At 38.2% G+C, this 14,834-nt stretch overlaps 1 protein-coding gene across 12 annotated transcripts in view; it reads right to left on the reverse strand.

The window, feature by feature from the left end:
• The window catches only part of lrrc7 (leucine rich repeat containing 7), a 417,500-nt gene that overhangs the window by 135,250 nt on the left and 267,416 nt on the right, over positions 1-14,834 (reverse strand). For all 12 annotated transcript variants that reach the window (XM_052012823.1, XM_052012826.1, XM_052012824.1 and 9 more), the window contains 2 exons: positions 13,880-13,936; positions 2,905-2,968 (listed from right to left, as the gene is read on the reverse strand). In XM_052012823.1, coding sequence (XP_051868783.1) covers positions 2,905-2,968; positions 13,880-13,936 — 121 coding nt within the window. The remainder of the gene's footprint in view (positions 1-2,904; positions 2,969-13,879; positions 13,937-14,834) is intronic.

Genomic DNA, 14,834 nt, shown 5'->3' on the forward strand with positions numbered 1-14,834 from the left:
TGTTTAGCAGGAATAGGCTAGTCAGCTCTTCAAGTCTATTCTGCCATACAATACGATTATGGCTGATTCTCTAACTCAATGTCATATTCCCCATACTGTACCTTTTAATGCCTTTTGTGTCAAGAAATCTACCTCCTCCTTAAATATATATGCACCAACTTGGCTTTCAGTTTTCTGTACTGGAGAATTATACAGGGTCATCACCCTCTGAGTGAACTAATTTCTCTTCTCAATCCTAAATGTCCCATCCTGTATCCTAAGACTCCTAGTTCCAGATCCCTCAGCCAAGGGAAATATCCTCCCTGCATCCAACCTGTTGAGGTTTGTCAGAATGACATAGATTTCAATGAGGTCTCCTCTCATTCTTCTAAATTCCAGTGAATAATACAGGTCTAGTTGACCCAATGTCTCCACACCTGACAATCCCACCATCCCAGGTGAATTTGTTGCACTCCTTTTAAGTACATCCTTTGTTAGCTGAGACCAAAATTTCACATAGTAGTCCAGATATGGTCTCACCAAAGCCCTATAAGACATCCTTGTTTCTGTGTTCAAAACCCTCTGCAAAGAAGGCCAACACACCATTCATCTTCATAGTAGCTTGCTGCATGTTTCCTTTTAGTGAGTGGTATAACAGGGTTTCCAGATCACTTATTGCTTTAACATTTCTCAATCTATCAGCCTTTCTGTTTTTCCTACCAAAGTGCATAACTACATAGTGATCCACATTATACTGCATCTGCTGTCTTTGTCCATTTACTTACTCAAATTGCCTTGAAGCTCCTTTACATTCTCCTCAATTCCAAGCCTCATGTCAAGAGCAGATTTAGAAATTTCACATTCATTTCCTTCCTCCAGATCACTGATATACTGTAAATAGCTGGACCCTCAGCACTGATCCCCATGTTCCCACTAAACACCATCAGCCACACCAATTAGGACCCACTTATTCTACTCTCTGGTTTCTGTCCATCAACCAATTTTCAATCCATGCTGATTTATTACCCCCAATCCCATGATTTGCACACTAACCATTTACGCAAGATGTTATCAAAGGTCATCTGAAAATCCAAATACAACATATTCACTCATTTTCCATTATCTATTCTTATCAATTACATCCTCAAAGATCTCCATTACGTTTGTCAAATATAATTTCCCTTTCATAAATCCATGTTGCCTTTTTCTAATCCCATTGACGTTTTATCCTCTTATCAAATCCTTTATACTAGACTCAAGCATTTTCCCAATTAACTAATGTTAGACTAAACAGTTTGTAATTCCTTTTCACTCCTACCATTTTTTAAAAATACTCTCATACTTTATTTTTCCCTCTTTTTATCAATCTCTTGGTCCTCTTTTTGCTGAACTCTAAACTGCTTCCTAACCTCAGGTTTGTTAGTTTATCTAACAACTTTATATGATTCCTTTTTGAATCCAATTCTATCCATAATTACTTCTGTGAGCCACGGCTGGGTCACTTTTCCTTTTGTGTTTTTGTACAATTATTTCAGTTTTGTCATGCCTGTTGATAAGACTCCCCAATATATGCAAGCCAACTCACTCTCATACATTTGTTATTTCCTTTATTAGGATTTAGGGCCCTAACTTTGATGGAACTGTTCCACTTTTTATCTTGGTAAAGAATTCTATCAGGTTATGGCCACTCTTCCATGGATGACATCACACAACAAAATTATTAACTAAACCCTTTCTTGTTGCATGGTACCCAGTCTAGCCTGTTCCAAATTGGCTCTTCAATGTACTGGTCTAAAATAAAATCCTGTAAACAGTCCAGGAATTTATTCTCCATAGAATTATTACTAATTTGGTTTAACCAGTCAAGCAAACAGAAAACAATGAAAGGTATGAAAGATGGAAGAGAAATCTAGACTCAATTTGTAAAGGTATGATACACAAGGTGTAGATCAGGAAGATTCAAACCTTAAGTTTCTCTTTCTTCACCCTTATCTGTGTTTCCATCTCATCTACCCTTCTGCACCATCCCTTCTCACTCTCTTTTTCTATTTATTTTTAAGTATAAGACATAGACATAGAGTCATATGGCACAAAAACAGGCCCTTTGGCCCACCTTGTACTAATCTACACTAACACTATTCACATGCATTGTGTCTGCTTCACCCTGCTGGGTCCACCCCCTCTTCACATTTTGCCATCCACTTTGAATAACCCTGCTCTCGACCCATTACTGTTGCACATTTCTTGGTTAGTTGCGCCTTTGTTCTGTCTGTCCCTGCTCCTGGTTCACCCTACAGGATCCGCTGGGCCATCACCCTTTTAGGTCCACTTGAGCTCCACCCTGTTGTCTCCCTTTCAGGCCTGCTTGTGCTCCATCCTGCCCTCACCTTTTCAGGTCTACTTCTGTCTTAGTCTGTCACATTCCTGTCTCTCATTTTCCTGTTAGCTGCTTTAATTTCTCCCTTTCTACAAATTCACAATCACAGAAAGAAATATTAAAAAATGAAACCTGCCATGATTGATTTGGGTTGTACCCAATTAGATGTGAATTAAGGCAGATTTAACATACACACCTCCCTTTCTAATAGTGGAATTCTACTGTAGACTGATTATTTTTTATGGAGTCTCACCAGATCATCAATTCACATCTTAAATTTGTAAATCAATAAAAAAAAATATTGGTTGGATGCTCATTTCTGTTTATGATATTACTATTAAAAAGTGTTCTAAACAGTTCTGTTAGTGTTGACAGATGGATGATAAAGAGATACATTATGAGTGCTCAGTTACCTAAATATAAAACAGATGTTAGGAAGTGACAACAGACTTTACAATATTGAATTGATTTTTTTTTGATCTATGAAAATTGTCAAAGTTAGTAGTACCTGATCCATTTGATTCAACAGGTTTTAAATTTCTTCTTACCAGTTCTGTAAATTCATTACTGCCTAGGTCCAATCGATCTATCTGTGTCAGTCTGTGCATTGACCTGCAACAAGAAAGAATGAAAGCGCTCAATCCCAAACAAATTGTCATGTTATATTGATGCAATTCTCATTACACCACAAGTAGTTATTAATAACCAACAATATTAGAAAAGGAAATGATGAACTTGTATATCTGCATCGATTTTCATTTTCAGGCATCCCAGAGTACTTGGCAACAAAATTGAAGTGGGATTCCAGTTCTAATGGAGGTAAGATTGGCAGCCACTTTGCATGGATGGACCCACACAAAGAAAAACAGTGAGACACATGACCAGCCAATCTGTTTTTGGAGGAAGTGATCGAGTGATGAACGTTGGACACAGAGGCAGACTATGTCGACCTGCAGCCAATAAATACATTAGCCTTGAGTCAGTGCAAGAATCTTCATTTTTCTTTGTGAAATACCAAGAGAGAAATAAAAACATTGCACACACTGGAAATCAGAAAGAATAATAGAAAATAAAGTAAAGCATTTTGTAAAGGCAAACAAGACAAACAAATTAAATGGTAAGGTCCAGAGCAGGCCAGAGGAACTATGTATTCATCAGTGTATATTGGTACTTTTGAACTTAAGATGGTAAAAAATTCAATGAAGCAGTTGAAGATGCTTGGGCTTGGGACACACACTTGAGAAACTATAGAATTTGTTGTTCTTTCCCCTCTTCACCCTTCCTCCCCCTTTCTGCAACTGAAGACATGCTTGATTTCTATCCCTTTTCAGTTCTGATGAAAAGTCATCAATCTGAAATGTAGATTCTTTCTCTTTCTACAGATGTTGCTTAACCTGCTGAGTATTTCAAGCATTCTGTTTTTATTGCTTTCTGATGACCAATGTCTTGGGGGGGGGGGGGGGGGGTGTGGTGAGATAGCTGGCTTCCAACCTTACCAGATGTACCCAGGTATAACTCTAGTCAATGGATTTCTAATCACTTCAAATTTACTTGGAGTTCTTGATAATAACAATCAGTCAAAAGCTGCCTTGATGGCAAGGGCAGACATTCTCTTCTAACCTCTGGAATTCAGAACTTTTGTTGTTGTTCAGATGAAGGCACTATACTTGACAACACTGACAACATCTTCTATTACTTGCTACTGATTGAGAGCAAATAGATAAAATAGCAATCGGATTTGTCCTGTATCCTATAGATACTGTAGTTATATCTGGACATTCTTTTACTTTATCAGTAGATGCTGGTGTTCAAGATAGACAGAAACAGCTTGTCTAGTAGTGGGACGAGTTCTGGAGGATGCAACATTAGCATTATGGTCAAGTGATATCAGCCATATGGCCTTTACTGTACTTGGTGTGCTCAACAGCTTTTTTACATCACTTGAAGTGAACTCAATTTGCTGAATACTGAGTTTTATGATAGCTTACATTTCAAGAGGAGATCGATATGGATTATCCACCAAGTATTTTTGGTTGAAGATACCTGCAAATGCTTTAGCCTTTTCATTCGCACTAGGATGCTGGTTCATAAGACAGATTTTCTGATTAATAACTGGAAGACAGCTGAGCAGCTGTAGTTCTAAGTGGGACTGGGGACAGGGAGCAACAGAGTCTGTGAGAATTACTGGAGAAAAAAAATGCAAAGTGATGTCACAGAACAAGGAGAGACAGCAAGAGCCCTCTTTCACGGTGGGCAGTGATCCTAAAAGATGTTCATGTGGGAGAACTGAGGAAAATGGAACTTCAAATAAGGACAAACACAGTGGGACAGAGTGAGAGATGGAATGACCCCCAAAAAAAATCACAAAACTTTTCCAAGAATACTTTCAATGAACCCAACCAAGGACCTTTAACTGGGAATTGCATCTGACTGGAAAAAAACTTGCAATTTATATTCTAACATGAGTGAACTGAATTACATAAATGGGTTATTTTGCTGCTCTGTTAGTAACAAAATACAACAGACATTTGGGGGGGGGGAATACACTTTAAATAGATTTAATAAACAATTGTTTTCAAAGTTCTATAAATTTAGCAAGGGGTGATATTTATCAGAGATTTGGTGATAATTTTCACCTATTAAAAGAAATAGACTGGAAACTGTGGAGAGCTGCTTCTCAAATTCCCCGTATGCAATTAGGGTATACCAAGTTCTGTGCTGGGAATAAGGTCAAAATTTCTTCCCAGTATTAAGATGAAGCAGATTAATTTTCACTCAGAGCAGTACCTAGAGAGTTGATTGCTAGAAAATATTAACTAGTTGACTGTACAGCCTACTAGAAGGTCCAGCCCATTTTGAGAACTACAGCTACGAAAATACTGACATGGGGCAGATTACTGATTTAGGACCCCCACAATCTTAGGCACTCAGGTAGTCTCCAGAACATGGGAAGTGGTCTGCATGGGTGCAGAAAGGTTCCAGAAATAGTTTCCTGGGCTAGCTATACCTATTAACAACCACCCATAAAAATGAAAAGTGATTCACCTTTTGGGCAGTTGAGATGGGCAGGGATCCACATACGTACATGCTTTAAAATTTTATTCCAAACAGAACAATCAGAGTCCTATCTAAACACCCACACCTCAATATTAACTTTGAAAAGAATCAAAGAATGGTTATAGCATGAAGATGACTATTTGGCCTGTTCTCTTCATACTGGTTCTATGTAAGAGCAATTCAGGAATTCGCTCTCTTCCCATCCTCTTCCCATGATCCTTTCAGATACTTATCCAGCTTCCTTTTGAACACCATAATTGAACCTGCCTCCACTACTACTCCTGGTGGTGCTTCTCAGATCCTCGCTGTCTGTCAAGGCTTTTACTGATCGTGGTTTTGGTTCATTTGCCATACACCTTTATTCTCTGTCCACTAGTTCTGGATCACTCTCCTAAAGGGAAAATTTTCACTTTATGTACTCTCTCTATACCATTCATGATTTTAAATTACCTCTATCAGATCCCATTGAAACCTCCTATGTTCCAAAAACAAGCCCAGGCTTTCCAGTCTGTCCACATAATCCACAGCATATCTACCCTCATCCCTGAAGTCATTTCAATGCATCTTTTCTGTACCTTTCCTGAAGCCTACACTTATTTCCTAACATGTGGTGCTCAGAACTAGACTTAATACTCCAATTGTGGTTGAACCAGTATTTTATAAAAGTTCATTATGACCATAAATGGAGCCACAGGAAGCCATAATGAATCTTTATATATAAAGCCTGGGATTCCACTTGCTTTTTTTTTAGCAACTTTCTCAACCTGCCCTACTAACTTTCAATGAACTCTGCAAATATATTTTCAGATCTCTATGTTCTTGTGCCCTTATTAGTATTGCTCTCTCCAGTCTATATTGCCTCTTCTCATTCTTTATACCAAAATGTCAATCTTCAATTTTCTCAGCATTAAAGTTCATTTGCCACCTATATGCCATTCGACCTGCCTGCCCATATATCTTTGAAGTCTGCTGGTTCACTATGCCACCACATTTTTTTAAGATTTAGATTTGCCACATAATGGCAGAGGCCACCTGGCTGGCCAATTGTTTAGTCTCAGCCATAAGCAATGAATGTCAGTCATCGTCTACTGTCTTTTGGAGACTTTGGGCTGAACATTCAGCCCTCAACCATTTATTTTTATTTTCATTTACAAATTTGGTTCTTAAAGGAAATGTAAATAAGATTCTACTTGATTTAAGGTAAACTCATTAATGAACTAAATAATTTTTTCTCTTAGATTGTATTTATATCTTATTGACATTTAACACTGTCCTGTTCAACAACCATGTGACCAAGTAGAACACAACTGTAACCATGACTGAAGAGAACATGAATATGTTAGCATGTGATAAGAATATAGGCATAAATGGAGAGGATGTAGAACAGAAGTCAGCCATTTAGCCAATAGATCCAGTTCCAAAATTTAATTAGATTAAAGCTGACCTGTAAGTCAAACTACATTTAGCTACCTTTATTCCATTTTCTTTAACAAAGTTTTATCAATCTCAGTTTTGAATTTTTCACTGTTTTAATTATTTTTTTGTATCTGTAATTTCTGTATCTGTTTACAAGCTTTCGGTGATTTACATATGGAAATCTCTGCATGTCTGCTTTTCCATTGTTCAAATGTCCTATCTCTTTCTTTAGTTTAAAGTGGAGGATCTCAGTCGTCCCCACTCAATCCAATAATGTTCTATTTTGCTCACATCCACATTACTTATTGTGTTACCCAATTTTACTGTCATCATTGAGTATATAGCTATTCATCAATTCAATTCATCAATAAAGGCCAAAATAAAAGTAATTTATGGACAGAATAATTTTGATTAAGAACAAGCAAAAGAAAGAAACTAAGCTGGGAGGTAGCATACCATAGATGAGAACATACCCAATAGTGGAAAATTCTACCATGGTAAGAAGGCACTAACTGAACTAGAACCTACTTTATTAGCAACTGTTAAATATCACAGAAAAATAAAATAAAATAAATAATTTATTTCATGCTGCAAATAGTTGCTGTGGATACTGTTTCTATGAACAAGATGACAAACAGTAAGTAATGGATTTGGAGGATCCTCTCAGACTGCCCTCAAATCGCCTGTTGAATGGTAACCTAGGTAACACACAGGAATGAGAGTAAGTTATCAGCAATAAGACAACTGAAAAATATGTAAAGGCTCAAAATAGGGACATAAATATTTTCATTCAAATTGTTTCTAATATCACCTATTCAATTTTTTGGTGATTTAATTGGCAATTCAACTACTCAGGGTAAGATATGTCAGCCTTCATTTCCTCTTCATTCTCTATGATAGTACTGCTATACTTTTGATACACTTTTCAAGTGGCTATTCTTGATATTTACATCCACAATAAGTGCAGGTAGGATTCACAGGATAACATTCAGTTGTGAGGATTTGAGATGATATAACATTTCCCATGACTGGGAGCACTTTTGCCACTTAAGGGATTTAAGATATCTTTATTCGTCACATTGAAACACACAGTGAAATACATCTGTTTGCATTGTGTTCTGGGGGCAGCCCGCAAGTGTCACCACGCTTCTGGCGCCAACATAGCACGCCCACAACTTCCTAACCCATACGTCTTTGGAATGTGGGAGGAAACCCGAGCACCCGGAGGAAACCCACACAGACACAAGGAGAACGTACAAACTCCTTATAGATAGTGGCCGGATTTGAACCCTGATTGCTGGTGCTGTAAAGCATTATACTAACCACTGCACTACCGTGCCGTCCAAGACTTTACCTAGATTAGAATCAACCACCAACTGCCTGGTCGATATAATACTATAAATACTGTGCTGTAGATTTTATCCATTAAGTCTTAAGGGAAAAGGAACTTCATTAAAGCAGTTCAATTTCTGAACTTAAGCAGAGTGACCCAATTTCTTAATGGAATGCGAATGTGGAAACATTTGATTGCATAACACTGCCCCCTCCCACCCACCACAAGTGTCATGCAATTGAGAATTGACTTTCCCCACAGTGAAACACAATAATAACCATTTCCAAGTCATTTTGTGTCTCTCTCTAGAAATTTTAATGGGCACTTCTCAGACATCATGTTTCCACCATTGTACTTATATCAATCTTCATGAAATGCTATTTTTCAGCATTGCTACGTGAAATTCAGTCATGTCTTTCCATGACCTCGACTGCCACTTCAGAACATGGCAATCTTCCATAATTGGTCTGTGCACAGCACTCCCATTGGTGTTGCGGGAAGACTTAGAACCAGAGCACAGGTATCTGTGTAGAAACAAAGGGAGGAGACAAGAGACTCCCAAAGGGTCCAGAGGGACCCACATCAATCTCTCAACTTCTCTGAAAGGCAGGGTCTTCGGAGTCAAACATTCACCCAGATAGCTGTCAATCTATAACTGGCTCTCAGCTTTAAAGCAAGGCTGCCATACAAATTGTGACTCAATTCACTTGAGTGTAGTCGTTTGACTCACTTAACTCTGTTGAAAAATGTAATTGTAGGTTGGTACTCTATTTCACTTCATCTTATTTTGTTTTAATAAGTTTAGTTACTTGTCAACATCTTAATGGGTTTGTAATTAAATTTATTTTTAATTTGTTTTTGAAAAGTTATATTATTTGAATACTTTTTAAATGTTCCAAAGCCTTCAATAGCGGCAGCTGTCAGAACATTCAAGGGCAGGGCTTCAACAGTGCATCTGCTGAGACCTCATCATCACTGAGGTCTTGTAATAGCCGTGACTGAGTCTGGAATTGGGAGGCCAAGGATGATTGAACACATGCATCTGTTAGTGCAGGCGTAGGTTGATGAATCTGGGCAAATGGAAGAATTGAGTACAGTACCAGAAATCAAACAGTAGCAAGGATGCAATGATAATTTTCAAGCCCCTCTAACAGACTAAGTTATGCAGAGCTCTGGTGAGTGAAAGGAGTGTGGGAAAGAGACCTGATTAGTGAAAAGGGAATGTGAAACAGAGGCCCGGTGAGTGAAAAGAGATTGGGAAACAGAGACTTGGGAGTGGAAAGGAGTACAGGAAACAGAGGAAATAAAGATTTGGTTTAAACAGAGAAATAGAGTATAGCTTTTTCTGTCAGTTCAGTTAATCTAACAGAATCATGTATGGCCAGACACCTCAGACCTATGGAATCCACATCCTGCAGCATGTGGGTTGGGAAGCGAAAGACATTTCCTCTCTTGGACAACATGGATACAGCAACTATTGTCAACTGGAGGAGACAGAACTTCAGCAATAGCTTGCATGACTGCAGTTCTTTCAATGAGGCTGCCAGGTTTCATGGATAGCACATTTTAGGAGATAATCATGCATCAGCTCAAAAAGGTACAGTCATAGAGGGAATGGTTGACTGCCAATCAGAAAGCAAAGAGCAGGCAGACAGATCAGACCACCCTCAAGGGTTCTTTACTGTTTTAACCAGCATTCAGTTCCAAGTACTGACATGGGTAGAGGGTTTCCCTGGGTTGTGCAGTCAGAGCCAAGACCATAGCACCATGCATACTGTACAGGGAGGAAAGAGAAAGGTCAAGGGAGCAATAGTTATGGGCATTTTATAGTTAGAGGAACAGCTAAACATTTCTGTGGTTGAAGATATGCTTCCAGGATGGTACATTGCTTCCTGATGCCAAGGCTAGGGACATTACTGAGTAGAGTCCTGAAGAATGATTTTAGAAATTATGAAAGAGATTAAGAAGCAGGACCTTAAAGATAATCATATCTTGAATACTCTGTGTTATGCACCAGTGAATGTAGAAAGAGTAGGACAGCACAGATAAATGAGTGGGAGGAGAATTGGTGCTGAAAGAGAACTATAGGGTTAAACCGATACCTGCCAGACAGATTGCACCTTGGCAGATCTTTGTGGGAAGGTTTCCTAGTGCTGGGTGGGGGGGAGGGGGCAGGGTAGAGGGGCTTAAACTTACTTGGCAGGGGGATGAGCAGAGGAAGCATAATGAAGGTTTTACATGGAACCAGATTAACAGCCAGTACAAAAAGCTCTTAGATAGTTTTATAGCATATGTACATAAATGGAAGAATGGCATTAAGCAAGGTGGGTAAACTCCAGGTGAAAATAACATAATGTGGGATTACAAAGTTGTAGCAATAACAGGGAGCTGGCTTAAAAAAAGAGAGGCAGGAATGGATATTCCTAGATGTCAGTACAGATAAGGAAGGGAAATGAATCAGGCCAAGCAGAGCAAGCATCATTGGAGAAACATCTGGGAAACACCAACCATAATATGATTTAGAATAACTATGGAAAAGGATAGAAACCTACAGCTTTAAAATGATCAATTGGAGAAAGGCCAACTTCAGCAGGAGAAAAACAGATCTAGGCCAGGTAACTTGGAATTGATATTTGGCAGGTGAAACTGCAATTGAACAAAAGGAAACCAGCGATCCATGGATGACCAAAAAATAGACAATAAAATACTGCGGAAAAAAAAAGCACATAACTGATGCCAGGTTAAAACAAGTTAAAACCAAGTTCAGTACAAAGTGTTCAGAGGGGAATTGAAAAAGAAAATAAGAAACATAAGAAAAAGAAACTGACAGCATACAGTACATAAAAGGGAATTTAAAAATATTCTATAGGCTTGTGAAAAATGTGTTTAAAAAAAAAGAGACTAAATGATCAAAGACCAAAAAGGACATTTATTCCTGGAGGTTGAGGGCATGGCTGAAATACTAAATGAGTACCTTACACAATCACTAAGGAAGATGATGCTGCTGAAGTATCAACAAAGGAAGGTGTAACTGGGATTCCCGATCGGTGTAAGATTAATAATGTGAAGGCACTACAGGGGTCAGTTCGGGAACCCTTGCTGTATAATGATCTGGATGTGAATGAAAAAGAGTGACTTAACTTGACATTAAGACAGCACCTGACTAAGTGTGGCATCTGGGAATCATGGTAAAACTGAAGTCAATGGTAAGAGTTGGAGGGGAACCTTCAAGTGCTAGTGTTCCCAACAATTGGAGTCATTTCTCACACAAAGAAATATGACTGGGGTTTTTGGAGGTCAATCATCTCTGGTCCGGGACATTTCTGCAGGAGTTCCTCAGGGCAGTGTTCTAGGCTCAGTCATCATCAGCTGCTTCATCAAGGACCTTCGTTCCATCATAAGGTCAGAAGGGGAGATATTTGCTGATGATTGCATAATGTTCAATTATATATGCACCTCCTCAACAAATGAAGCAGTCCAATCCTGCATGCAGAAAGAGCTAGAAAATGTTTACTATGGGTTGATAAGTGATGGGTAACATTTCTTAGCCAGAAAAACTACAGATTTATGAGAAGAGCATGCCTATGAATGGAGGTAACCTGAGCCTAATCACTGGCTTGAGATGTCTGTGAACAGAGGTAACCTGTGCCCAGCAACTGAAATGAGATGGCTGGAAGTGGTTTGAATCAACCTGACTTTGAGAAAAACAATGGAGAGACAGGAGGCACAAGTCCTTATTTGGGAGAAGAGCAAGAGGTAATGCTGCCTGTAACTTTGGGCTAGATCCAATGGAGAGGGGCAAAGGCTAGCCCAGTAAGACAGAACCAACAAAATTGAAACACAAGGGTGCACAACTAATAAGAAAGAGAATAAGAATGGAGAATTTTGAGTGTAGAAACAGCAAAAACTCCGAAGACCAAACATTGCGGATGACCCCACATTGGAAACATGGAGGTTACATCGGGATCAAGAGGGACGCCTGGTCAATGTTGACTCATAATTCTCAGGTAATACCCTTTCTATTCTGATTGACTGTCTGGGGAGTGTCAGGGAAACCTAGTGGGTGTGTGTGTGAGGACAGTTAATCTTGTATGAATTCCATGCTTACTTTTATCCAAACTGTATGAATTGCATGTCTGTTTGTCTCACAGGAACAGGAGCAAGTGCATAAGAATTCTGTCCTTATTTAGAAATGAACTGTAAAATCATATTATACCAAGTCTTGCTGCTGATTGTCACCAAGGTTATCTTACAGTCAAATTGATAAATTTTATGTCACACCATAAACTCTTAGCTTTTTATAGAAATCAGTTTTCTTCTTAACAGCTTCTTTCTCAAGCCTAGGGAGGATCACATTATTTCCAAAGAAAATCACTAAAAAGAAACTTGCTACCAACATAGATAAAGCAACTGAGCAGCACTGGTTAGGTTTTGTGAATACCTGCATCTGCATGGTACTTCACAGATAAAGAGAGTGCATTGGGAATTTGGTATGGGATGGTTCCATTAAAATAAATACTTTGAAATTGTAGTTATCCAATCCCAGTTGCAAAGTGTCATACCAGAAGTGAAAGTTTTAAAATGATCTGTCATATATAATCAAACAACAACTGCAAGATGGTTGTACCATTAGGTTAATACCCAGAAAAATATTTTAATTTTATGTACGAGTTGTAAGATGAAAATGCTGATAGATAGCAATATATTATTTTTATTATTTTTATTTATTCGTGTCATGTGGGAGGTGCTGCCTAGTCCAGCATTTATTGCCAATCCCAAATTACCCTGAGATGCTGATGGTATAGTATGGTACTTTCTTAAACTGCTGCAGTCCATACGGCAAAGGTTCTAAACGTAATATCATTAGTTAGGAAGTTCCAGGATTACAATCTAGCCACAGGAAGGAATATTAGTACATTGACTGGGATAGGTTAAGGTCCTATTACTACGGCTTCATGGTCACTGCCTTGACTCACATGAGGAATAGCCATTTAGGTAAGATACCAAAGAATATACAGAATCTGTGGAATTCTTTTCTGCCTCATACTTTCAGGCAATGAAAGAAGAGGGAAAGAAAATTAGCCTGGCTGCTTGCTTCTAAGAGTATCCTAACCTTTTGGTTCCTGACTCGTATTGTTACTTTCTTGGTTCCTGAAGCCCTGCAATTTTCATTTGAGGACATTCAATGAATTTCAAAGAACATTTTGATTATATAAATTTGATTAGTTTGTGTTGTAGGGGAAACAATAGTCAGGGGTAATAACTAGTAAATAGGAATATGGATTGTGCTAGTGTGGTAACAGGGAACCGCAGAAAAGCCTAAGAGACATGGAACGACACCCAAGTTTCAGGAGCTTCATTAATTATGTTATAGTGTGAACCCATTGTTGTAATAGAAAATTGGATTTACTGTCAGACTTGTGGATAATAATTTTATTCTGTAATCAAGACCTAGTTTGTTACTTAAGTCTTTCTGTAGTCACCATTGTTATCCAAACCTAGCTTTACTATTAATCAAGTTTTTGTGTAATCTTGTCAGCTGAGAATGTAAAAGCTGTACCAAATTCACACTCAGGTAGCTCAGCTTTGACTGGTCTCTTGGTGCGCACCAGTTTTAATAAATTGCCTGTTATTTTGAACACCAGCTCTGTGTGGCCTTTCTGTTTGCTCCTACAGTTTGGTACGATATGAGTAACTTTATGTATATGTCAACTTACTTTGGTAGAGTTTTCAGATGATTTTCTCTTAGCTCCAGAATGCGCAGCTTGGTAAGTCTAAAAAAAAATACAAAAACAAATATACTTCTGAAAAATATTAGCACATGATTATGTTTCAATCATTTCAAAGTATTCTGGGACTGGTGATGTAATTCTGCAACTGTGGTATTTCAGTTATACTCATGCCTCACAGATAAAACATTGGATTGATACATGGAATAGTTCATCAAGGAACACATATGAACACGTCCATGATATTAAATAGCTGCCAGAAAATGATAAGAGCAGGTCAGTGTCAAAAAATAACTAGCGGTTACCCATTTTACAGTAAAATTCAAGATAAACTGTTTGATAGCATAAAGCAGAAATATTCAACTTTATGTGAAGAAAGTAGTGAAACTGCACTGGACAACATTGTTAGGAAAATGTATAAAAGTGTTGATAATGTTTAAAAATATATACATAACAACTGGACTAGCAGCCAGAGTCTCAGATGATTGATCCAGAAACACAAGTTCACACTCAGATATGTTTTCTCTACTAGGTCAGCAGGGGAATTTAAATTTATGTAACTCAATAAAACCAGAATTTTTTTTTAAGAAGAAAGACAGTCTCAGTAACTTAACAATGATTGCATTGTCATTAAAAGCCCATCTGGTTTAATAAAATCTTGCAGGGAAAGACATCTGCCATCCATATTTAGTCTGCTTTTCTGTAACTTCAGATTGCCACTGTGTCCAACTTTAAACTGCATCCTCAGTTCAGGGTGGACAATAGATGCAAGCATTGCCCGTGACATTCACATCCCGTGAACAAACAATAAAAATGCTGAGGGAAAAAAAAGATGCTATTATTGTGAATGCAAGGTTGTTCTCTCATTTACAAAACATACTCATGCTACTGGAAAAGGATAGAGGACAGAAGAGGGGAAAATCTATTATGGACAATTTGTAAA

Source organism: Pristis pectinata, chromosome 3, assembly GCF_009764475.1.
Source record: "Pristis pectinata isolate sPriPec2 chromosome 3, sPriPec2.1.pri, whole genome shotgun sequence".
Taxonomy (NCBI): Eukaryota; Metazoa; Chordata; class Chondrichthyes; order Rhinopristiformes; family Pristidae; genus Pristis; species Pristis pectinata.